Below are 22,471 nucleotides of genomic sequence, written 5' to 3' on the forward strand. Positions count from 1 at the left end.
GCACCCCCCAGCCCCCCGTGATGGCTGGGGCACGGCTCCTGCCTGCTGCTGCCTGCACCCGCTGCTGCCTGCAGCCGGCTCTGCCCGGTCCCGGTTCTCGGGGCGGGGGGGGGGCTCTGCCCGGCCCCCTACCCCCTTGCCCGGGCCGCCGGGCTTCGGCAGCGGCCCCTCGGGGCCGCTGCCGAAGCCCGGCGGCCCGGGCAAGGGGGTAGGGGGCCGTGGCTACCGGAGCCCCCGGCGTGACTACTGCTCCCATGATGCCGCCGCCCCCCCCGGTCACTTCCGCCGCGGGGCGGGGTCGGACCGAGCCGCTCGCCCCTTCCCGGTCCCGGTCCCGGTGCGGCCCCGGTGCCGCCCGCCATGGCCGTCCCCGCCGCCGAGCTGGGCACCGCCGACCGCGTCCCGTTCGCCACGGCAAGTAACGGCAGCGGCACCGGGCCGAGCCCCGCACCCAGCGACCGCCCCCACACCTCCCCCGGGCTGAGCCCCCGGTGGAGACCGGGACCGGTGCTACGTGCGCGGGGCGGGAACGGGGGGGGATCCTGGGGAGGGGGGCGGTGGGGCTGGGGGGTCCCACGGAGGTCCCGGGGGAGGCCGGGGGGCACTTGGGGGGGGTCCATGGGGGTCCCGAGGGAGGCTGGGGGTGCGTGGCGGGGGTCCATGGGGGTTCTGGGGGAGGTCGGGGGTCTACCGGGGTCCCGGGGGAGGCCGGGGGGCACTTGGGGGGGGGTCCACGGGGGTCCCGAGGGAGGCTGGGGGTGCGTGGCAGGGGTCCATGGGGGTTCTGGGGGAGGTTGGGGGTGCGTGGCGGGGGTCCATGGGGGTTCTGGGGGAGGTCGGGGGTCTACCGGGGTCCCGGGGGAGGCCGGGGGTGCATGGTGGGGGTCCATGGGGGTCCCAGGGGTGCACGGTGGGGGTCCCATGGGGTCCCGGGGGAGGCTGGGGGTGCGTGGCAGGGGGCTCTTGGGGGTTCTGGGGGAGGCCGGGGGTCCCGGGGGAGGCCTGGGGTCCATGGCAGGGGTCCATGGGGGTCCCGGGGGTACACGGCGGGGTCCCTCGGGGGTCCCTGGGGAGGCCACGTCGCATCACGACGGTGCCCGCGGTGCGCAGGGCCCCTGCCCCGCGGGCGCGGAGGAGGAGGAGGAGGAAGACGGGGACGAGGAGCTGCTGGGGGCCGGGGGTCCCCGCACCTGGACCCCCCAGGAGAAGCTGCTGCACGAAGCGCGGCTGAAGGCCAAGGCCAAGCGGCGGCTGCGGCGTACCTCGTCCCGGGACTCGGCCCGCGAGTCGCTCTCCGAGGGCGCCGAGCCCGGCCCCGAGCCCGGCAGCCCCAAGGGCAGGGCCCACGACCGCAGGTCCCGCATGGGCAAGGGCCGCGGGCTGCCCAAGAAAGGTGAGGGCGGCGTCCCCGTGGGGCAGGGTCCCTGCTTTGTCCTCCGTGGGGCTGGGACCCTCCTTTGTCGTCCGTGGGGCTGGGACCCTCCCGCGTCCCCATGGGGCTGGGACCCTCCTTTGTCCTCCGTGGGGCTGGGACCCTCCCGCGTCCCCGTGGGGCTGGGACCCTCCTTTGTCGTCCGTGGGGCTTGGACCCTGCCTGACGCCACCGCTCCGCCGTGGGGCTGGGCTCCCTCCCAGTGCCCCAGGCTTAGTCCCCCCACTCGGTGCCCCCCGCGGCCGAGCCCCCGCTCACCCCGCGTGTGCCCGGCGCAGGCGGTGCCGGGGGCAAGGGCGTGTGGGGTGCCCCCGGCGTGGTCTACGGCTACCAGGAGCCCGACGCCCGCGACCCCAACTACGACGAGGCGGCTCAGGTACGGCCCCAGCCCCGCACCGCCCCCCGCCCTCGCGGGCAGCCCCTGGGGGGCCGGCCGGCTGCGGGCAGCGGCGCAGGCAGGGCCGGCATCGTCCCGTCCCCGCAGGGGGACACGGTCTACGCCACCGTGGTGCCCGAGCTGGAGGAGGGGGAGCTGGAGAAGAACGTGCAGCCCATGGTGCTGGAGTACTTCGAGCACGGGGACACCAGCGAGGTCGTGGTGCGTCGGGGCGGGGGTCTGCGGGACGGGGTGGGCTGGCGTGGGCCGGGGTCCTCGGGGAGGGGACAAGGGGCCCCTCGGGGACGGGGACCCTCGGGGACGGGCGGGCTGGGATGGGGAAGGGTCCCTTGGGGAGGGGCTGGGGGTCCACTGCTGAAGGGGGCCCCTCGGGAAGGGACAGGGTCCTCTGGGGAGGGGGGGTCCCTCGGCAGCGGGGACCTTTGGGGGGTCGGGCTGGCGTGGGGGAGAGAAAGGGGGTCCCTTGGGGATGGGGGGTGTCCCTGGGGGAGGGGACGGGGGCCCCTCGGTGACAAGGACCCTCAGGGACGGGGCAGGCCGGGATGGGGAAGGGTCCCTCGGGGGGGGGAGGGGAGGCTGGGCATCCTGCGGTGGGGGGGACCTTCACGGGGGGCAGGGAGAAAGGGGGTCCCCAGGGGACGGGGGGGGGGGGGGGTCCCTGGGCGAGGGCAGGGGGCCCCTGAGGAGGGGCTGGGGGTCCCCGGGGGCGGGTGACAGGGGGTGACGTGCCGGGCGCAGGAGCTGCTGCGGGGGCTGAACCTGGGCAGCCGGCGGCACGCGGTGCCCTCGCTGGCGGTGGCCCTGGCGCTGGAGGGCAAGGCCAGCCACCGCGAGCTGACGTCCCGCCTGCTCTCCGACCTGGTGGGCCACGTCGTCACCCCCGAGGACATCGCCTGGGCCTTCGACAAGATGCTGCGGGACCTGCCCGACCTCATCCTCGACACCCCCGAGGCCCCCCAGGTGTCGGCAGGCGCGGGGACGGGGATGGGGACGTGCCGGGGGGACGTGGCCGTGCCGGGGGACGCTCTGGGGACACAGCCGTGCCGGGGGGACGTGGCTGTGCCGGGGGATGCTCTGGGGACACAGCCGTGCCGGGGGCCATGGCCGTGCCGGGGGACGCTCTGGGGACACAGCCGTGCCGGGGGCCGTGGCCGTGCCGGGGGACGCTCTGGGGACACACAGCCGTGCCGGGGGCCGTGGCCGTGCCGGGGGATGCCCGGCGGCTGCGGGGCCGGGCGCTGACGCTCTGTGCCCAGATGCTGGGCCAGTTCATCGCCCGGGCGGTGGCCGACCACGCGCTGCCCCTGGACTTCCTGGAGCGCTACAAGGGGCGCGTGGACTGCGAGCACGCCAGGTAAGCGCCGCCCCGGGCCCCGCCGCCGGCCCCGCCGCGTGCCGCCCTCACCCGCCTCCCCCGCAGGGCCGCCCTCGACCGCGCCGCCGTCCTGCTCCGCATCAAGCGCGACGTCAACCGGCTGGACAACGTCTGGGGCGTGGGGGGCGGCCAGCGCCCCGTCAAGCACCTCGTCAAGGAGGTCAGCGCTGCCCGGCCGCCCGCGTCCCCCACCGCGTGTCCCCCCCGCCAGCGCCGCCCGCGGCCCCGGTCCCTCGGACGCGTCCCCCCGCTCTGTCCGTCGTCCCCGCGCCCCCCCTCCCCCCCGCCTCTGCGCGCGCCCCCGGATGTCCCGCGGACGCCCCCCCGCCACGTCACTCGGGACGTGACCCCGGCCGTGGCGTCCCCGCAGAGACCCCCGGCTGTCCCCTGCGCCCCTCCCCGCGCCAGGACCGGGGCGGCCGCGTCCCCGCGCCGTCCCCCCGCGCCGCCCCCGCGTCCCCGCGCCCCAGCTGCCGCTGTCCCCAGATGAACCTGCTGCTGCGGGAGTATCTGCTCTCCGGGGAGGTGTCGGAGGCCGAGCAGTGTCTGCGGGAGCTGGAGGTGCCCCACTTCCACCACGAGCTGGTCTACGAGGTGAGGCCGGGGGGGCCGGGGGGGCCGGGGGGCCGGGGGGGGCTGCCCGCGGCCCCGCTGACGCCCGCTGCCCGCAGGCGGTGGTGATGGTGCTGGAGGGCTCCGGGGAGGGGCCCGTGGCCATGATGGTGACGCTGCTGAAGGTGCTGTGGGAGACGGGGCTGGTGACGCTGGACCAGATGAACCGGGTGAGCGCGGGGCACGCGGGGGGCCGGTGGGCGGCCCGGACCCGGGGCTGACGCCGCTGCGTCCGTGTGTCCGTGTGTCCCCCCCCAGGGCTTCCAGCGGGTGTACGAGGAGCTGGGGGACATCAGCCTGGACGTGCCGCTGGCCCACGGGCTCCTGGAGCGGCTGGTGGAGCTCTGCTTCGACCGCGGCATCATCACCAGGGCGCTGCGGGACGCCTGCCCCGCCAGGTACCGGCACCGGGGGTCGCGGGGGGGGGGGCGTGGGGGGGGGGTCGCGGGGGTGCTCCCCCTTCATCCCCTTCCTCTTCGTCTCCCGCAGGGGCCGGAAGCGCTTTGTGAGCGAGGGCGATGGGGGACAGGTCAAGCAGTGAGCGGGGCCGCCCCGGGGTGCTGCCGGCCATCGGCCCCCACAGCGGGCTGGCGGTTGGGGGGGGTGGGGAGGGGCAGGGCCATGGGGCAGGGGCAGCCCCCCCCCCCCCCGCCGCCCCCCCAGCCGCTGCCTTGTGCCCGGGACCCCCGCCCGGCTGTGGGGCCGACCAGGGGACACAATAAAGCGGCTTCCAAGGACGTGCTGAGTGTGGCCTCTGTGTGTGTGTGGGGGGGGATTGGGGAGGGGGGGGGGGGTCCTCGCCCCCTCGGCGCCGGGTTTGGGGGCGGCGGGGAGGACCGAGCCTGCAGCTCCGCCAGGGGGCGCTGCCGCCGCTGCCTCCCACGGCGGCCGCTCTCGCCGTCGCGCCGTGATGACGCACATCGGCGGGGACGCACTATGGCGGGCGAACGGCGGCGACGCGGCGGGGAAGGGCCTCGGGAACGGACGCGGGAACGCGGAACCCGACGGGAACGGGAACGGGAACGGGAACAGCAGCAACAACAGCAGCGGGGACCGGGCCGGGGCCGGGCAGCGCTGGTTGTAGCGGCGGCGGCGGCGCTGGCGCTGGGCCTGGCGGCGGCGGCGGCTGAATGGAAGCGGTGGAGCGCGGCCGCCCGGCTCGTTACCCCGCACCCCGCTCCCCCCGCGCTTCCCCCCGGTTCTACCGGGCCTCTCGCTTCGCCACAGCGTTTTTGGGGCACTTACCGGCCTCATGTTTACTTCGGGATGAAGACGCGCAGCCCGCGGGCTCTCGTTACCGGTGAGGGACGGGGGCGGGAGCGGGGGCAAGGCCGGGGCCCGGGGCAGGGCGAAGCCCTGCCCCGGGCCCCGGCCTTGCCCCCGGTCCCGCCCGGAGAACTGAATCTGACCCCCCCCCCCCCCCCTTCCCCGGTGTCCCCAGGGCTGATGTGGCTTCGTCAAAGCGAGGGGGGTGGGGGCTTGCGTCACACGTGCGAGCAGAGCGACGGTCTGTCGCGATACGGCTGGTTGATGCACGACGGGGAGAATTTCGGCGTGCAGGAGATTCGAGACGGCGACTTGTCGTTAAAAACCGAATTCGTTAAACGACCGGGAGGGGAACACGGAGGGGATTGGAGTTGGCGCGTCACCGCGCGGACGGAGGTGAGGAGGGCTGCCGGGAGAAGGGCCGGAGCGCCCGCTCTTCCTCACGCCTCTTCCTCTTCCTCCGCAGGGCGCAGGCGGCCCGGCCCCCCTCCTCTCCCTCTTCTTCTACGTCGCCACGGACGGGCAGGGGACGCTGCGGCCGCACCTGGAGAACGGGACGCGGCTGGCCGCCGTGACGGGGACGACGGAGGAGCTGGGAGACTTCACCCTCACCTTCCTCCGCCCCACAGCGGGGAGCGGCGAGGACCCCAAATACGCCAGGTGCTTCGCCGCGGCGCGGCCCCCGTCCCGCCCCGCGTCCCCCCTCCCTCCCCGGCCGTTCCTCCGTCTCCCGACGCCCCCTCTCCCCCCCCCCCCGCAGCTACCACTACCTGGAGGCGGCGAGCCCGGGGCTGCACCGCCTGACCGAGGTGGTGCGGAGCAGCCTGAGCGACCGCTTCGTCTTCGCCCCGCCGGGGAGGCCCCGCCGCCGCTTCTTCGCCGTCGACGCCTTCCGGGGGCTGCCGGGGGAAGCCCCGCGCGGGCGCCTGCTGCTGCACCAGGTGACGCTGGAGCCGCCCAGCACGGCGGAGGTGACCTTCGAGTCGGGCAGCGCGGCGGGCCGGCCCGGGCGGCTGGCGGGGGCCGCGCTGTCGGCGGCGCTGGGGCGGCACGCGGCCGCCTTCGAGCGGCGCTTCGAGGAGACCTTCGGGCTGGGCCGCAAGGGCTTCCCGCCCGCCCAGCGGCGCTTCGCCCAGGCCGCCCTCAGCGAGCTGCTGGGGGGCCTGGGCTACTTCCACGGGCGCTCGCTGGTCCAGGCCCCGCTGCAGGAGCGCCCCGTGCCCGCCCCCGAGGCCGCCCTCTTCACCGCCGTCCCCTCCCGCTCCTTCTTCCCCCGCGGCTTCCTCTGGGACGAGGGCTTCCACCAGCTGCTGCTGGCCCGCTGGGACCCGGCCCTCAGCCGCGAGGTGGTCGCCCACTGGCTGGACCTGATGAACGCCGAGGGCTGGATCCCGCGGGAGCAGATCCTGGGGGAGGAGGCGCGGGCCAAGGTGCCCCCCGAGTTCCTGCTGCAGCACAGCGAGACGGCCAACCCCCCCACGCTGCTGCTGGCGCTGCAGCGGCTGCTGCCCGCCGCCCCCCCGCCCTTCCTGCGCCGCCTCTTCCCCCGCCTGCGCGCCTGGTACGACTGGTACAACCGGACGCAGGCCGGGCCCCTGCCCCTCACCTTCCGCTGGCGCGGCCGCGACCCCCAGCCCGAGCGCTTCCTCAACCCCAAGACGCTGGCCTCGGGGCTGGACGACTACCCCCGCGCCTCCCACCCCTCGCCCGAGGAGCGGCACCTGGACCTGCGCTGCTGGATGGCGCTGGCCTCCCGGGTGCTGGCCGAGGTGGCCGAGCGGCTGGGGGAGCCGGCCGGGCCCTACCGGGAGATGGAGCGGGCGCTGAGCGACAACGAGCTGCTGGAGCGGCTGCACTGGGCCCCGGAGCTGGGCGCCTTCGCCGACTACGGCAACCACAGCGCGGCCGTGGGGCTGCGCTGGCAGCCGGCCGCGCCGCCGGCCCCGGGGCGGCCCCCCTCGGCCCCCCGGCTGGTGCGGGAGGTGCGGGAGGCGCCGCGGCCGCGCTTCGTGGAGGCCCTGGGCTACGTCAGCCTCTTCCCGCTGCTGCTGCAGCTGCTGCGCCCCGACTCGCCGCGGCTGCCCGCCGTGCTGGCCGCCATGCGCAGCGAGCGGCAGCTCTGGACGCCCTTCGGGCTGCGCTCCCTGGCCCGCGACAGCCCGCTCTACATGCGGCGCAACACCCAGCACGACCCCCCGTACTGGCGCGGCTCCGTCTGGGTCAACATCAACTACCTGGCGCTGCGGGCGCTGAGCGGCTACGCCGGCGCCGAAGGGCCGCAGCGGGAGCGGGCGGCCGAGCTCTACCGCGAGCTGCGCCACAACCTGGTGGCCAACCTCTACCGGCAGTACGCCGAGAGCGGCTTCCTCTGGGAGCACTACAGCGACAGCACCGGCCGCGGCCAGGGCTGCCACCCCTTCGCCGGCTGGTCCGCGCTGGTCGTGCTGGTGATGGCCGAGGACTACTAGCCCCGCCGGCAGCTGCCCGGTCCGGCCGAGGTGCGGGCGGCTGCCTGCGCGGCTGGCCCTGCCTGTCTTTCTCAGGTGCGGGCGGAGGGGCAGAGCCCACCTCCTCCCCCAGAATAAACCTCCCCCTCCCTGGCCTGTCGCTGCCTGTGTCGGGGACGCCTCGGCTCCCTCCCGCCCCAGCCGCCCCCTTCGTGTGTCCCCCCCTCCCCGTGCCGGGCACGGGGCTGGGACGGCGTCCCCTGTGCCACGAGGGTCCCCGTCCCCCTCCCTGGGGGCTGGGGGGGGCCCAGCTCGGCCCTGGTGCCCCCCAGCAGGCGCGGGGCTGCCGTACTTCCACATCTCTTTAATGCTGAGAGAACGCTACGTGGCCTGCCCGGCCCCCGCCGGAGAGGAGCCCCCCGCGGGCGGCGGCACCGGCAGCGCGGGGGGGACAGGGCAGGCGCGGGGCCCCGGCCCCTGGAAGCAGTTCGGAGGGGAGGGGGCTCCGGCGGGACCACACCGGCGGCGGGGCCGCCCCGGGGCACGGCCGCGCGAGGTACCGGACACGGCGGGGCGTGGGGAGGGGGGGGGGGGGGGGGGTCGGGGCGAGGGGCCCCCGGGGGCTCCGCGGTGAGAGTCCAGACCCCGGGGACGCTGCCCCGAGCCCCCGGCACCCTCCGAGCAGGGGGGGTCGCACCTGCCGCACCCCACGGCTGCTCCGAGGCCGGGGGCAGAGGGGGCCGGGACGGCAGGGCCCGGGGCACCGCCACCAGCCCGGCCGCGGGCAGGGGTGCGGGCAGCGGGCAGGGCAGGGGCTCGGCCGGCGGGCGCGGGCTCAGACGGGGAGAGCGGGCGAGCCCGGCCCCTCGCCGCCCCCCTGGCCCGGCAGCCCGCAGCGGGGCGGGGGTGCGGGGCCGGCCTTGCCCAGGAGATGGGTGCCCTCGCCCTCGCCCTCCTCCTCCTCCTGGCAGCGCCCCACCTCGATGCCCGAGTCCCCCGTCAGGCGCCGGTGCCGGAAATGCTCGCCGCCGCCGCCGCCTTCCTCCCGGGCCGCGCCGCCCTCCTCCTCCTCGCCCTCCTCGATGTCGGAGCAGGGGTGGCAGTCGGCCTCGAAGAAGTCCACGGTGGAGGAGAAGAGGGCGTGCTTGTGCGGGGCCTCGCGGGCCGGCGCCTCCTCGGGGGGCAGCTCCCAGCTGGCGCCGGTGCCGGTGCTGCTGGTGCCGCCCTCCTCGCTGGGCGTGCTGGCGCGGCTGCGCTCCGTCTCGTCCGTCACCTGCACCGAGAGCGAGGTGCTGCTGGGGGAGGTGGCGCAGCTCGACTCGCAGGAGCAGCTGGTGTAGTTCTCCGAGCTGGGCGAGAGGGTGAGGCTGCTGGAGCCCAGGCGGCTGCGGGGCCCGCCCAGCTGGGCCAGGATGGCACTGTAGGGCGGCGGCGGCGTGCTGGGGCGGTGGGCCACCTCCTCGTAGGCAGGCAGCTTGAAGGAAGCCAGCATCCCTGCGGGGGGTCGGGGGGGAACAGGTCAGGGTGGCCCCCCCGGCCCTGGGCCCTGTCCCCAGACGGGATCGGCCTGGAGCACGGGGCCGGGGGGGACATAGGGGGCCGGAAGGGGGGGGTGACACACAGGGGCCCCCTCACTCACTGAGGTCCATCATGGAGGCGGGGTAGTTGCAGGCACCGTGGTAGGCGATGAGGTTGATCTCCCGCTGCCGCTGCTGCTGCTGCAGGCGCAGCTTGGCCCGGCGGTGCCGGTAGGCGCAGCAGCAGCTGAAGAGGATGAGGATGGTCCAGAGGAGCCAGAACCCTGCGGGGAGCAGAGCGGGGTCACCCTCCCCTCGAAGCCCCCCTCCCACGGGGGGGGGGGGGGGGGCGAGGCCGCAGCCCCCCGCCCGCAGAGCCCCCGGCCCGCCGAGCCCCCCGCCGCACTCACACCACAGCTCGTAGTAGTAGGTGCAGCAGCCGGTCTCCCCGCAGCAGTGCCCGGTCTCGCACACGTAGGGCTGGTTGTTCACCCCCGGGCAGTACTCCCGGGCCTGCGGGCACAGCCGCGCCGTCACCGCGGCCCGGGACGGGGGCTGCCGCCCCGGCCCCGGCCCCAGGCCCCGGCCCGGCGGAGGGGGGGGCCCGCGTCCCCGCCCCGGCGCCCCGGCCCCGGCCGTACCTGCTGGTGCTGCCGGCCCAGCAGCGCGGCCCAGGCCCCCTCGGCGCCGCCGCTCCCGGGCCGCTCCATGGCGCTGCCTACAGCCCGCCGCGGCCCCGCGCCGGCTCCGCCCGCTCGGCCGCCCCGGCCCCGGCCCCCGCCGCCCGCAGCAGCAGCCGCTGCCCCGCCGCCGCCGCCGCCGCCGCCATCCCGGCCGCCCGGGCCGCCGCCGCCGCCCGGGCCGCAGCCTCCGCCGCCGCCATCACGCCCGGGCCGAAGCTCCCGCCCCCCTGCCGCCGCCGCCGCCCAATCCGCCGCCGCCTCGCCGCCGCCCGCCAATCGGCGCCGCCGCCGCCGCCCTGCCGCCGCCAATCGGGCGCCGTCTGCCCGCGCCTCACGCCCAACAACAGAGACAAAGGGACCGAGCCCCGCCCCCGCCGGGATTGGCGGCCGCCGCCACCAACCGGAGGCGGAGCCCCGCCCTCCCGGCCGTGACTGACGGGGGCGCCCGCCAACGGCGGCCTCGCCCCGCGCCCGGCGGGCGGGCGCAGCCGCCCCTGGCCGGCCGGGACCCGCCCCCGGGGCGGGCGTTCGGGAGAGCCTGGCCAACGCGCGGCGCAGGAACGGCGTGGAGCGTAATTGACGCAGAGACCAACCAACCAGCGCCGCCGCTCTCTGCCGGGCAGGGCCCCAGCCAATGGACGCTGCCGTAGGGCGCTTCCCGGTGGCCCGCCCCCGGGATGGCCGGGCCGGGCCGGGCTGGGCTGTACCATAACACACCGGGGGGGCGGGGGGAGCGGGCTGTGCCACAACGCTCCCGTTGGGGGGGGGGGGGCAGACTGTCCCATAGCGCTCCCGGGGAGGTGGGGGGGCAGACTGTCCCATAGTGCGCCGGGGGGGGGGGGGGGGGGGGGGGCAGATTGTCCCATAGTGCTTCGGGGGGGGGGGGGGAGCAGACTGTCCCATAGCGCTCCGGGGGGGACGGGCAGACTGTCCCATAGCGCTCCCGGGGAGGGGGGGGCAGACTGTCCCATAGTGCTCGGGGGGGGCCAGACTGTCCCATAGCGTTCCGGGGGGGTGGGGGGGGCAGACTGTCCCATAGCGCTCCGGGGGGGGGGGGGGGGCAGACTGTCCCATAGCGCTCCGGGGGGGGGGGGGGGCTGTCCCCCCAGTCCCGGCGGACCCACACACGGCTCCTTCACCAGCAGCCTTTAATCAGCTCCACGGCACCGGGCAGTGGCACCACCGCGGGACCAGCCCCGGGACCCCCCCACCGCCCCGGACACCCACCCCCACCCCCCCCCCCAGCCCCAGGACCCCCCTCAGTCCCTGCTGGGGCCGCCCCACGGCCCCAGCCCCCTCTGTCCGTCGCCGAGGGGCCGGGCCCCCCCGGCCCCCCCCGGCCTAGGCCGCGGCCTCCTGCAGCTGGAGGTTCCTCCTGTAGCAGGCCAGGCTGCAGAGCGGCACGCCGGTGCGGGAGCAGGAGTAGCGCTTGTGGTTGGAGCAGCCGGCGACGCCGCAGAGGACGGGCGGGGGCACGGCGGGGGCCGGGGCGGGCAGCAGCGGCAGGGCCACGCCCGCCGGGAAGGAGACGGTGATGCGGTCAGTGGCGTTGCAGTAGTGGACGACGGGGCAGGGGGCCTGCTTGGCCTTGCGCTCCCGCAGCGTCTTCACCTTGGCCTTGTTGGTCTTGGTCAGGCGCTCGATGGTCTGGTTCTTGTTCTCCTCCGCCTTCTTGGCCGCCTGCAGGCGCCGCTTGCGGGCCCGCTCCTCCCGCTTCACCAGCATCTCCTCCGTCAGCTCCTTCGCCTTGTAGCCCATGGGCAGCTCCAGCAGCGGCTGGCTCTGCTGCTTGTGCAGGAGGGCTTTCTGCAGGGGCACGGGCGGCACCGTCACGACCCCGGCCGGGGCCCTCCCTGCCCCTCCGAGGGCTCCGACCCGGCCCCCCGACAGTTCGGGGGGGGGGGGCTCTGCGGCACCCCACCTCACCCGAGGGGGGAGCAGAGCCCGCCCGGTCCCGCGGCCGCCAGCCCCACGGCCCCGGCAGGCCGGGCTGCACCCCTCGGCCCTGCCCCGGGCGGCTCCGTGGCCCCCCCGCCCCCCTCACCTGTCGGGCTGTCAGCAGGGACTCGTCCACCTCCTTCTTGAGCTCCCCGTTGTCGTCCAGCTCGCCCTTCTCCAGGGCGTCGAGCCAGCGCTCTTCCTCCTCCTCCTCCTCCTCACGGGCAGGAAAGCAGCTCTCCGAGTCCAGGTCCGGCAGGGGCGAGGGGTCCAGGTTGCTGTCCTCGTCTGGGCCGGGCAGCGGGGGGAGAAGAGTCACCAGGGGGGGGAGGGGGGGATCACCCCATCCCGGGGTCTGGCCGCCCCTGAAGCCGTGACGGGGCGGCTCACGCCGCGCCGGGCAGCAGGGCCAGGCCGCGGGAACCGTCCCTGCCCTCCGCGGGGCACCGGGCGCTCCCCGCCTGCCCTGGCGTGGGGGGCACGGCTGCACCCGCAGCCCGCCGAGAGCGGGCCAGGCATCCCCGCAGGCTCCCCCTCCCGCCCCGGCCCCGCGAGGCTCCCCACCGCCCTCCCCTGCAGCCAACCCCCCCCCCCCCCCGTCCCGGCACTACTCCCTGCGTGGCTGCCGCCGCCCCCAGGGCTCACCCAGCCAGGCCCGGTACTGCTCGATGGGCACCCCCTCTGTGGCCTCCTCCTCCTCGTCCACCACCATCAGTGGGGAGGGCGAGCGCGGCCCCTCGGGGACCACCGTGAAGGTCGGCACGCTGCGGGGAGAGAGCGGGGGGGGGGGGGGGGGCAGCCGGTGAGGCCGGGCCGGGCCAGCCGGGGCGTGGGACGCGCGTCCTGGGAGGCCCCCGGTGCCTGCGGGGCGGGGGACGAGACCGGCCGAGCCCCCCCTCACCTCTTGGTGCCCAGGACCTGGCCCCCCAGCTTGATCTTGAGCTTCAGCTGCGGCTTGCGCAGGTCGGGGGCCGGGGTGGGGGGCGGCCCCGCCGCCTCGTGGTGGTGCTTCTTCTTGTGCTTCTTCTTGTGCTTCTTGTGCTTCTTCTTGTGGGAGCCGTGCCCGCCGCCCGCCTCGGCCTCCTCCCCTGCGGGGTGTGCGTGGGGGGGGGACACAGCCGTCAGCCCGGCCCGGCGACCAGCGACAAGCGGGGCCGCGGCTGCGAGTCCCGGGCTACCCCGACCCCGGCCCCCAAGCCCGGCCCGGGCCCCTCACCGTGCTCGCCGCCCTCCATCCTGCCGCGCCGCCAGGCCTTGCTCATCCGGTGCTGCCGGTGCTGTTGTCCCGCCGTGTGTGGGGGAAACAATTCCGCGCGGACCCACTTCCGCCCGGCGCGGCGGCACACAGCCAGGGCGGGCGGGCTGCGGGGTGGGTGGCGCTGCTGCCGCCATCTTTGAAGTGGGCAAGGGGGAGCGCTGCCCGGGCGGAAACCGGCGCCGCGGGCCCAAAGGGCCCGCGGCGCCGGTTTCCGCCCGGGCAACGCGTGGCACGGCGGTGTGGCACTGCTCTGCAGGCTGCGGCCCCGCGTGAATTAGCACGTGCACGCACCCACACCCCCCCACACCCACACCCCCACCCCCCCACACCCCCACGCAGCCCCCCCCGTCCCCGCAGCTGCCTGCGCTGACTCGGGCCATTGTCCTGCCCGTGCCAGGCGCTGCCCGTTACCGGCCCCGCCACCAGCTCCGGCCTCGCTACGGCTCCCACCGGTCACCCCGGCGCTCCCCGGGACGTTTGGCAGCCACGCGGGTGGGTGGCAGCCGGGATCGGCGTGTCCCGGTGTCCCCCCCCCGGTGCGTCCCGCCTCCGTGCCAGGGAGGGGTTTGCTCCAGGCTCGGAGCCCAGGAAACGACCGGTGGGAGCCGGAGCGTTCCGCGACCGAGCACCGGTACCGGCACCGGCACGATGTTCTGTCGCAACCAGCGGAGCCGGGTGACCGTGGCCCGTGGCTCGGCGCTGGAGATGGAGATCCGCCGCGGCCGCTGCCGGCTCAGCCTCCTGGCCGACTCCGCGCAGGTACGGCATCACCACCGCCGTCGCCGCTAGCACCGGCGCCCAGGCCGCGCAGGCAGGCGGGCGGGCGGGCAGGGTGCCGGCGGCCGCTCCCCCTTGCCCCTGGCACCCGACGCCCTCGTCCCGCCCGTCGTGCCCGTCCCGCCGGCAGCACCGGCCGCCACCGGCCCAGCCGGGATTTCCCGCCACGCCAGCCGGTTCTCGCCCCGGCAGAGCGGGAAGCGCCCGCGCCCCCGGCATAGCCGCCCTCGCCACCGGCAGCGTGCCAGGCCGGTGCGGCGGGACCACAGCCCCGGCACCCCGCGGCTCCTGCTGCTGCCCGGGGGGGCCGGCCGGGCCCCCGGTACCGGGGGCTGGCGGGGCGCCGGGGGCCGTGGTGGGATCCCGGCGGGGCCGGGGCCTGGCATGGCACGGTGCGTGCTGGCGCCGCGCGAGGGCTGGATCCGTGCCGGGGCCCCTCGGGGTCTGCGGGGTCCTGGGGGGCTCCAGGACGCGGGGGGGGGGGGGATCGGGGCCGTGGGATTGGGACCCTCGCCCCGGCCCTGCCAGGCAGGGGGCACGGGGGGGTCCCGGTGCACTCGGGGGGGTCGGTCCCGGTTCCCCCGGTTCCAGCTGCAGGCAGCGGTCGTAGCGTCCCGGTGCACGTAGGGGGGTCCTGGTGCACTGGGGGGGGTCCCAGTGCATTCGGGGGGGGGGGTCCCGGTTCCCCCGGTTCCAGCTGCAGACGATGGTTGTAGCATCCTGGTGCACTGGGGGGGGGGGTCCCGGTGCATTCGCGGGGGGTCCCGGTTCTCCCGGTACCTCTGCACATGGGGGGGGGGGGGGGGGGGTGTCCCCTCCCCCGCCCCGGTATCCCGGAGCCGCCGTGGGTGGGGGCGGGCGGGGGGGCGGCCCCTGTGAGCGGAGCCGGCGGAGGAATGGCCGTGGCGGGGGGGGGGGGGGGGGAAGGCGGGCCGGGGGCGGGCGGCCGCCGCCTTCCTGTGCGCGCCGCGGCGGAGCAGCGGAGCGGGAGCGGCGGAAGGTACCGGGGGCTCGCGCTGCTGCGCCCACCGGGGCCGGTAGGGGGCGGCGGCCGGCACCGGCCCCGGCGGGGGGGGGGCGGGGGGGGGGGGAGCGGGGGGGACGGGGTCCCCCCCGCTCCCCCCCCCCCGCCCCCCCCCGCCGGGGCTGGTGCTCCGTCCCCTCCCCGCACCCCGATCCGTTCCCCCCCCCTCCCGGTCCCCGGCACCCCCCGTCCTGAGCCCCCCACCAACCCCCGCACCCCTTGTCCCGTCCGTGCACCCCGTCCCCTGCACCCCACCTTGTCCCCTGCACCCCTTCCCCTGTCCCCTGCACCCCTTGTCCCTCCTCTGCACCCCGTCTTGTCCCCTGCACCCCCTCCTCTGCACCCCAAATCCCGCACCCCGTCCCCTGCCTGCTCCCCGTCCCCTGCACCCCATCTTGTCGCCTGCACCCCGTCCCCTCCCTGCTCCCCCTCCCCTGCACCCCAAACCCCGCACCCTGTCCCCTGCCTGCACCCCATCTTGTCGCCTGCACCCCGTCCTGTCCCTGCACCCCATCCGCAGCACCCCTCGTCCCCTGCCTGCACCCCCTCCCCTGCACCCCAAACCCCGCACCCCGTCCCCTCCCTGCACCCCCTCCCTGCACCCCCTCCCCTGCACCCCGCCTTGTCCCCTGCACCCCTTCCCCTCTCCCCTGCGCCCCGTCCTGTCCCACCCCCCCAACCCCCGCACCCCTCGTCCCATCCCTGCGCCCCCCCCTCCCCCCAGCCGCCCCCGCTGCCCTTTCCCGCACAGTGTCCGGTTGTTCGGCGGGAGGGGGCGGCCGGTACCCGGGGGGGGGGGAGGCCGGGGGGGGGGGCAGCCGGCCCGGGGGTGGGGGCGATGAAAGGGCCCTTTTCTCTCCGCAGCCGGGGGGGGGGCAGAGACACCCGAGTCCCGACGGCGCTGGATGCGGTGGGGTCCACGGGTGGGGAGCCGGGGTGGGTGCGGGACCCCCCCCCCCACCCCCCCCAGCCCCCCCAGAATAACCGGGGGGGTCCCGGTGGCCCCGATGGAGGTGGCGGGGAGGGGGCAACGCCTGCAGATGCAGGAGAAGCTGCGGATCCTGGAAGACCTCAACATGCTCTACATCCGACAGATCGCCATCAGCCTCCAGGTAGGGACTGGGGGGACCCCCCCGGGACCCCCCCGCACCCCGAGGAGCCCAGGTCGGGGGGTCCCGGGGGGTCCCGGGGGCCGCAGGAAGGTGGAGAGCGCTCCCCCCCCATCCACCTCCTGGGGGAGCGTCCCCCGTGTCGCACCGGGGGTCCCCCGGGAGGACGGGGGTGGTCCGGGGGGGCGAGTTCCCGGTTGCTGCCGCCCCCCCCCCCCCGCCCGCTGCTCGGGGTTATTTATAGCAGGCGATGACGTCACTGCGGCTCCGCGGGCAGGGGGCCCGGGGGGTGCAGGCAGCAGCCGGTACCGGCATGGAGCAGCAACCGGTACCGGCAGTGAGTTGGGGGTCCGGGGTGTGTGTGGGGGGGGGCTGCTCGGTGTGTGCCCCCCGCTGGGGGTGTCCGTGGGCCTTGGGGAGTGTGGCACGTCCGTGGGGTGCATGGCGCATCCGTGGGGCGCGTGGTGCATCGGCGGGGTGCGTGGCACGTCCGTGGGGTGCGTGACGTATCCGTGGGGCGCGCGGTTCCCCGTGGGGTACGCGATGTCTCTGTGGGGTGTGTGGTTCCCCCACGGGGCACGGGGCACATCCGTGGGGCGCGCAATGTATCTGTGGGGCACCTGGTTCCCCCGTGGGATACCTGGTGTATATGTGGGGTGCGTGGCACGTCTGTGGGGTGCACGCTGTAGCTGTGGGGTGTGTGGTTCCCCCATGGGGTACGCGATGTATCCGTGGGGTGCGTGGCTCAGCCGTGGGGTACGTGATGTAGCTGTGGGGTGCACGGCACACCTGGGGGATGCGTGGCACATCCGTGGGGTGCGTGGCGTATCCGTGGGGCGTCGTTCCCCCGTGGGGTACGTGATGTATCTGTATATATCTGGCGCATGGTTTCCCTATGGGGTACGCGATATATTTGTGGGGTGCATGGCACAGTCGTGGGGCGCGTGTTGTATCTGTGGGGCGCACGTTGTATCTGTGGGGCGCATGGCGTATCTGTGGGGCACGTGGTTCCCCTATGGGGTACACGATGTATCTGTGGGGTGAATGGTTCCTCGTGGCGTACGTGATGTATCCGTGGGGCGCGTGGCACATCCGTGGGATGCATGGTGTATCCGTGGGGCACGTCGTTCCCCCGTGGGGCACACGGTGTATCCGTGGGGCACGTGGCAGATCTGTGGGGTGCGTGGCTCCCCGTGGGGTGCGTGCCGTCTCGGTGGGGAGCACGACTGCCCTGTGGGCTGGGTTGGGGCGGTGGCTGTTGGGGGGCGGTGGGGCCGCAGCCCCCAGGGCTGGGGGCTGTTCCGGGGCGGGGGGACGGAGAACCCCGGTGGGCGGCTGTGGGGGGCCCGGGAGGGAGACCCCGAGGAGCCGGCGGCCCCGGGGGGGTGCAGAGTGTTTGTTTGGTGGCTGCAGCGAGGGCCGGGTTGGGGTGGGGGGGTGACAGAGGTGGCCATGGGGACTGGGCCCCACTGGCGGGAGCAGAGCTGCGTGGCAGCCGGTGTGTGTCCCCCCCGTGCTGGGCACCCCGAGCTGCGCTGGGCCGGGGGTGCATGGCTGGGACCCCCCCAGCCCATGTGCATGGCTGGGACCCCCCAGGGGTGCACGGCTGGGACCCCCCAGGGGTGCATGGCTGGGACCCCCCCAGCCCGCGTGCACGGCTGGGACCCCCCAGGGGTGCATGACGGGGACCCCTCCCCAGCCCGCGTGCACGGCTGGGACCCCCGGGGGTGCATGACAGGGACCCCCCCAGCCCATGTGCATGGCTGGGACCCCCCAAGGGTGCATGACAGGGACCCCCCCAGCCCATGTGCACGGCTGGGACCCCCCAGGGGTGCATGACGGGGACCCCCCCCAGCCCGCGTGCACGGCTGGGACCCCCGGGGGTGCACGGCTGGGACCCCCCCAGCCGCTCAGAGCTGGGGGTGGCTGCGCGGGGGACGTGGGCGGCCGCGGTCCGGAGCTGGAGCCGCCGCCGGCGGGGAGGGCCCCCCCCCCAGCCCCCCAGCCCCCGCAGCCCCGTGGCCGTGCCCCCCAGGACACGGAGATCCAGCGGAAGATGGAGCGGGAGCTGCGGCTGCGGGAGGGGGCCTGCAAGCTGCTGGCCGCGTGCAGCCGGCGGGAGCAGGCGCTCGAGGCCGCCAAGAGCCTCCTGGTCTGCAACAGCCGCGTCCTGGCCTACATGGCCGAGCTGCAGCGCAGGAAGGAGGCGCAGGTGCTGCGGCGGACGGCCCGGCGGTGAGCACGCCGGGAGGGGGGCACGGCGGGGCGGGGGCGGCCGTCACAGCTCCCCCCCCCCCACACACGCTTCCCCCCCCCCTGCAGCCCCTCGGACGCCGGACCCACGGACGAGCGCCTGCCCTGCCGGGGCACCGTCTGCGTCTCAGGTACGGGGGGGTCCCTGCGGACCCCCTCCCGGGGAGGACCGCGGCGGGCGGCCGGCGGGGGAGCCTCGGGTGTCCCCACGGGGCTGTCCCCGGGGGGGGCTCGGCCCCCCTCACCCCCCTCCCCCCCCCCCCCCCAGACCTGCGCATCCCGCTGATGTGGAAGGACACGGAGTACTTCAGGAACAAGGGAGGTGAGTGGGCGGGCAGGGGGGGCAGCGCGGCCCCCCCCGGCCCCCCGCCGCCCTGACTCGCCGCCCCCTCCCCAGAGCTGCACCGCTGCGCCGTCTTCTGCCTGCTGCAGCTCGGGGCGGAGATCCACGACACCCCCATGGTGCTGGTGGACCGGACCCTCACCGACATCTGCTTCGAGAGCGCCGTCCTCTTGTGAGCGCCGCGCCGGGAGCGGGTGCACCCCGGGGGGACCCCTGCCCTCCCCTCTGCCTCACCCCCCCCCCCCCCCGCGGCGGGGACCCCCGGGCCGGGCGGTGGCCGCGGGGCGGCACGGAGGGTCCCAGGGCGGGCGGCGGGGCGCGGAGGAGCGTGTCCCCGCCGCGGCCGCCCCGCTCATCCCGCGCCCCCCCCCAGCTCCGAGGCCGGGCCCGACTTCGAGCTGAAGGTGGAGCTGTACAGCGCGGGGCTGGCGGGGGGCGCGGCGCAGGGCAGCACCCCCAGGAAGCTGGCCACCCGCCTCAGCACCTCCCTGGGACGCTCCGCCGGCAAGCGGGTGCGCGCCGCCATGGACGGGGGCCCCGGCAGCCCCCCGGGTAACGGGGGCGCCGGCCCCCTCCTGCTGCCGGCCCCCAGCGTGCCGTGAGTACCCCCGCGTCCCCCGCGTCCCCCGGGTCCCCCCCCCGTCCCCGCTGCTCTCACCCGCCGTCCCCCCAGGGGCCCCAAGTTCCACCTGCTGGCACACGCCGTCCTCTCCCTGGCCGAGGTGCAGGACGGCTTCCGCACCCACGACCTCGCCATCGCCAGCAACGGTGAGCGCGCGGCGCGGCGCGGCGGGGAGAGGGGTCCGGGATGGGGGGAGGAGGAAGGCGGGGGGCCCTGGTGGGGCTGGGGGAGAGGGGGGCCGGGGGACTGAGGGGGGAGCGGAGAGGGGGCTGGGGGCCCGGCTGGTTTGGCGGGGCGGGGAGATGGGTCTGGGGGCCCCGGCCGGGCGGGACGGGGGGGGTCTGGGGGCTTGGCGTCAGCCCTGCCGGGGGTGGTGGGGAGAGGGGTCTGGGGAGCCGGCAGGGCAGGGAGCGGGTAGGGGGGTGTGGGTGGGGGTCCGTGCCCGGGTGCCCCAGGCGAGCGTCCCCCCCCAGAGGAGAGCTCCTTCTGGCTGCCCCTCTACGGCAGCATGTGCTGCCGGCTGGCCGCCCAGCCCCGCTGCATGGCCGCCCCGGCGACGAGCGGCTTCCTCCGGCTGCAGGTGAGCGGGGACGGGGACGGGGATGGGACTGGGATGGGACTGGGATGGGACTGGGATGGGATGGGGACGGGACTGGGATGCTGGGATGGGATGGGGATGGGATGGGATGCTGGGATGGGGATGGGATGGGGACGGGACTGGGGTGGGACTGGGGATGGGATGGGGACGGGACTGGGATGCTGCGATGGGATGGGGATGGGATGGGATGCTGGGATGGGGATGGGATGGGGACGGGACTGGGATGGGACTGGGATGGGATGGGGACGGGACTGGGATGCTGGGATGGGATGGGGATGGGATGGGGACAGGGATGGGGACAGGACTGGGATGGGGTGGGGATGGGATGGGGACAGCGATGGGGACGGTGGTGGCACGAGCCCGCTGGCTCTCGGCAGTCCCTGCCGGCGGGCTCTGGGCTGCGGCGGGGATGGAGACCGGGGGATCCCCGTGCTGGGGAGGGGATGGGGTGTGGTGGGGCTGGGGGTCCCGGCGGGGCCGGGAATGACCCCGGGGGGCCGGGGGGGCACGGTGCCTGCCGGTGCCCGCCGCGCTGACGGTGCCGGCTCCATGGGCAGCAGCCGGGGCCCGAGGCGCGGAGCGGGGCCCGTCTGTACTGCGTCCTGCGCGGCACCGACCTCCTCTGCTACCACGACCCCGGCGAGGCTGAAGCCGGGCTGGAGCCGGCCCTCACCATCGCCGTCAACAAGGTACGGCTGGGGCGGGGGCTGCGGGGGCCGCGGGGGCCGCGGGGGCTGACGGCTGCTGCCGCAGGAGACCCGCATCCGGGCAGCGGAGCGGGAGGGGCACGGGCAGCCCCACGGCATGGCCGTCACCAACCGCTACGGCGGCGAGGAGGTGACCCACACGCTGCTGGCCGAGAGCCGGGCCGAGGCGCAGCGATGGATGGAGGCCTTCTGGCAGCACTTCTACGACATGAGTGAGTGCGGGCGGGACCCCCGTCCCGGCGGGACCCCCATCCCGGCGGGACCCCATCCCGGAGGGACCCCATCCCCATGGGACCCCCATCCCGGCGGGACCCCCATCCCCGTGGGACCCCATCCTGGAGGGACCCCATCCCCATGGGACCCCCATCCCGGCGGGACCCCCATCCCCGTGGGACCCCATCCTGGAGGGACCCCATCCCCATGGGACCCCCATCCCGGCGGGACCCCCATCCCGGCAGGACCCCCAGCCCTGTGGGACCCCCATCCCCGTGAGACCCCATCCTGGTGGGACCCCATCCCGGCGGGACCCCCATCCCCGTGGGACCCCCATCCCGGCGGGACCCCATCCCGGCGGGACCCCATCCCGGTGGGACCCCCAGCCCGGCAGGACACCCATCCCCATGGGACCCCATCCCAGCGGGACCCCATCCCGGTGGGACCCCCATCCCAATGGGCCCCCCATCCCGGTGGCGCTGACCCCCGCGTCCCCAGGCCAGTGGAAGCAGTGCTGTGACGAGCTGATGAGGATCGAGGTGCCGCCGCCGCGCCGGCCGCCCGCCATGCTGCCCCGGCAGGGCTCGCTCTACCACGAGATGGGTGAGTGCCGGGGCCGGGGGGCTCTGCCTCTGCCTCTGCCTCTGCCTCCCTCCTCTCTGCTCTCCGCTAACCCGCTGCCGGGCGGCCCCGTCCTCGCCGCCCCGGCACCTCCCTAACGCCGCTGTTCTCTCGCTGCCCCGCTCTCCCCCCACCTTCCTCTGTCCCCCCCACCGCTGCCCTCTGTCCCCCCCATCTCTGTGTGTGTCCCCCCGCCTTCTCTGTGTCCCCCCGCCTTCTCCGTCCCCCCCCCCCGCCTTCTCCGTCCCCCCGTCTCCGGCGGCTCCAGCCCTGCCTGGCCCAGCCGTGCCCCCCTCCGCCTGCGAAGGGCTCCTGCTGCAGGATAACGCCGTCTCGGCGGAGATCCGGGCTCTGCTCTCCTCCTATTACAGCGACAGGTGACGGGCGGGGGGCCGGGGACACCGCTGGGACAGCCGTGGGGGTGGCCCCCCCACGGGGCACGTCCCGGCCGTCCAGCCACGGGGCGCGTCCCGGCTGCCCCGGCTCCAGCGCTCGTCGCGGCCACGGGACACGTCCCGGCCACCTTGGCTCCCGTGCACGTCCTGGCCACGGGGCACGTCCCGGCCACGGGACACGTCCCGGCCGCCCTGGCTCCGGTGCACGTCCTGGCCACGGGACACGTCCCGGCCCCCCGGCCGTGGGGCACGTCTCTGCCCCAGCCGCCCCGTGCTGGCGTTGGCCGGTCCTGCCCCACGGCGCGGGAGCAGCTGGGGGTCCGGGGCGGCCGGCTGACCCCCGCTCTCCCCCACAGCTATTGATCCGGCCGATGACATCGAGGCGGTAACGGACATCCTGACGCGGCGGGCAGGGGGCCAGGCGCCGGGGACCCCCCCGTGGCTCTCCCTCTTCGAGGGTCCCCCCCCCCCGCGCCCCCCGCTCCGGCCGGACGGGCAGCCCCAGCCCCCCCCCCCGCCGCGCCTGGGGCCGCCCCCGCACCCTCTCCCTCGACGCCAAGCTCAGCACCCTGAAGGGGCGGGGGGCCCGGCGGGCAGCCCCCCCCGCGCGCCCCTCGCCCCCCGGCTCCAGCTCCTCCAGCAGCGGCAGCAGCAGCCCGGCCACGGAGCACGGCCCCCCCGCGCCCCACGGCCCCCTCCAGTCCCGGGTCTGAGCCTGGGGACCTGCAGGACCCCGGGGGGGGGGGACCCCCACCCTCCAGCCCCCAGGGCGGCCGTGGAGCGGTGACACCGCAGGGGGTCCTGCCCGGGGGGGGGGGGGGCGAGGGCTCCCAGCTTCTTTTCTTGGGGAGAAACTGGAATTTCTGCCGCCCTGCGCCGGGGGG

At 76.6% G+C, this 22,471-nt stretch overlaps 5 protein-coding genes across 5 annotated transcripts; 3 read left to right on the top strand and 2 right to left on the bottom strand.

Annotated features, from left to right (window-relative positions):
* The first annotated feature begins 20 nt into the window (after positions 1-20).
* Positions 21-4,553, top strand: LOC142408712 (programmed cell death protein 4-like). The gene is made up of 12 exons (XM_075499284.1): positions 21-73; positions 163-418; positions 1,111-1,393; positions 1,711-1,808; positions 1,917-2,030; positions 2,568-2,789; positions 3,086-3,183; positions 3,250-3,364; positions 3,691-3,798; positions 3,876-3,986; positions 4,075-4,214; positions 4,306-4,553. The coding sequence occupies exons 1-12, from the start codon at positions 21-23 to the stop codon at positions 4,355-4,357; spliced, it is 1,650 nt and encodes a 549-aa protein (XP_075355399.1). The 3' UTR covers positions 4,358-4,553.
* A 183-nt stretch (positions 4,554-4,736) lies between these two features.
* MOGS (mannosyl-oligosaccharide glucosidase) lies at positions 4,737-7,683 on the top strand. The gene is made up of 4 exons (XM_075499360.1): positions 4,737-5,116; positions 5,258-5,478; positions 5,549-5,742; positions 5,843-7,683. Exons 1-4 carry the CDS (start codon positions 4,753-4,755, stop codon positions 7,548-7,550), a joined length of 2,487 nt encoding a protein of 828 aa, XP_075355475.1. The 5' UTR covers positions 4,737-4,752; the 3' UTR covers positions 7,551-7,683.
* A 536-nt stretch (positions 7,684-8,219) lies between these two features.
* WBP1 (WW domain binding protein 1) lies at positions 8,220-9,943 on the bottom strand. The gene is made up of 4 exons (XM_075499366.1): positions 9,688-9,943; positions 9,457-9,559; positions 9,169-9,330; positions 8,220-9,023 (listed from the first exon to the last, which is right to left on the bottom strand). The coding sequence occupies exons 1-4, from the start codon at positions 9,754-9,756 to the stop codon at positions 8,365-8,367; spliced, it is 993 nt and encodes a 330-aa protein (XP_075355481.1). The 5' UTR covers positions 9,757-9,943; the 3' UTR covers positions 8,220-8,364.
* A 1,045-nt stretch (positions 9,944-10,988) lies between these two features.
* Positions 10,989-13,053, bottom strand: INO80B (INO80 complex subunit B). The gene is made up of 5 exons (XM_075499367.1): positions 12,884-13,053; positions 12,569-12,755; positions 12,313-12,431; positions 11,774-11,955; positions 10,989-11,535 (listed from the first exon to the last, which is right to left on the bottom strand). Exons 1-5 carry the CDS (start codon positions 12,927-12,929, stop codon positions 11,071-11,073), a joined length of 999 nt encoding a protein of 332 aa, XP_075355482.1. The 5' UTR covers positions 12,930-13,053; the 3' UTR covers positions 10,989-11,070.
* Positions 13,054-15,766: 2,713 nt separating this feature from the next.
* On the top strand, positions 15,767-22,470 carry RTKN (rhotekin). The gene is given in 13 exon segments (XM_075499365.1): positions 15,767-15,838; positions 17,871-18,070; positions 18,158-18,219; positions 18,357-18,410; positions 18,486-18,603; positions 18,805-19,029; positions 19,105-19,199; positions 19,527-19,633; positions 20,209-20,340; positions 20,405-20,570; positions 21,070-21,174; positions 21,944-22,083; positions 22,085-22,470. Coding segments are annotated over 13 exon segments (1,692 nt in total). The 3' UTR covers positions 22,301-22,470.
* The last annotated feature ends 1 nt before the right edge of the window (position 22,471 follows it).

The sequence above is a fragment of the Mycteria americana genome, chromosome 4, assembly GCF_035582795.1.
Source record: "Mycteria americana isolate JAX WOST 10 ecotype Jacksonville Zoo and Gardens chromosome 4, USCA_MyAme_1.0, whole genome shotgun sequence".
Classification (NCBI taxonomy): Eukaryota; Metazoa; Chordata; class Aves; order Ciconiiformes; family Ciconiidae; genus Mycteria; species Mycteria americana.

Bases quoted from the DNA above. Each gene is read 5' to 3' on its own strand.
- MOGS (XM_075499360.1), top strand. From the start codon at position 4,753: ATGGCGGGCGAACGGCGGCGACGCGGCGGGGAAGGGCCTCGGGAACGG. The intron at 5,117-5,257 runs GTGAGGGACGGG...CGGTGTCCCCAG, and splicing joins CCCGCGGGCTCTCGTTACCG to GGCTGATGTGGCTTCGTCAA. The intron at 5,479-5,548 runs GTGAGGAGGGCT...CTTCCTCCGCAG, and splicing joins GCGTCACCGCGCGGACGGAG to GGCGCAGGCGGCCCGGCCCC.
- INO80B (XM_075499367.1), bottom strand. From the start codon at position 12,929: ATGAGCAAGGCCTGGCGGCGCGGCAGGATGGAGGGCGGCGAGCACG. The intron at 12,432-12,568 runs GTGAGGGGGGGC...CTCTCCCCGCAG, and splicing joins CAGGTCCTGGGCACCAAGAG to CGTGCCGACCTTCACGGTGG. The intron at 11,956-12,312 runs GTGAGCCCTGGG...TGCCCGGCCCAG, and splicing joins GCAGTACCGGGCCTGGCTGG to ACGAGGACAGCAACCTGGAC.
- WBP1 (XM_075499366.1), bottom strand. From the start codon at position 9,756: ATGGAGCGGCCCGGGAGCGGCGGCGCCGAGGGGGCCTGGGCCGCGCTG. The intron at 9,560-9,687 runs GTACGGCCGGGG...CTGTGCCCGCAG, and splicing joins TGGGCCGGCAGCACCAGCAG to GCCCGGGAGTACTGCCCGGG. The intron at 9,331-9,456 runs GTGAGTGCGGCG...TGCTCCCCGCAG, and splicing joins CTACTACTACGAGCTGTGGT to GGTTCTGGCTCCTCTGGACC.
- LOC142408712 (XM_075499284.1), top strand. From the start codon at position 21: ATGGCTGGGGCACGGCTCCTGCCTGCTGCTGCCTGCACCCGCTGCTGC. The intron at 1,394-1,710 runs GTGAGGGCGGCG...TGCCCGGCGCAG, and splicing joins CCGCGGGCTGCCCAAGAAAG to GCGGTGCCGGGGGCAAGGGC. The intron at 2,790-3,085 runs GTGTCGGCAGGC...CTCTGTGCCCAG, and splicing joins ACACCCCCGAGGCCCCCCAG to ATGCTGGGCCAGTTCATCGC.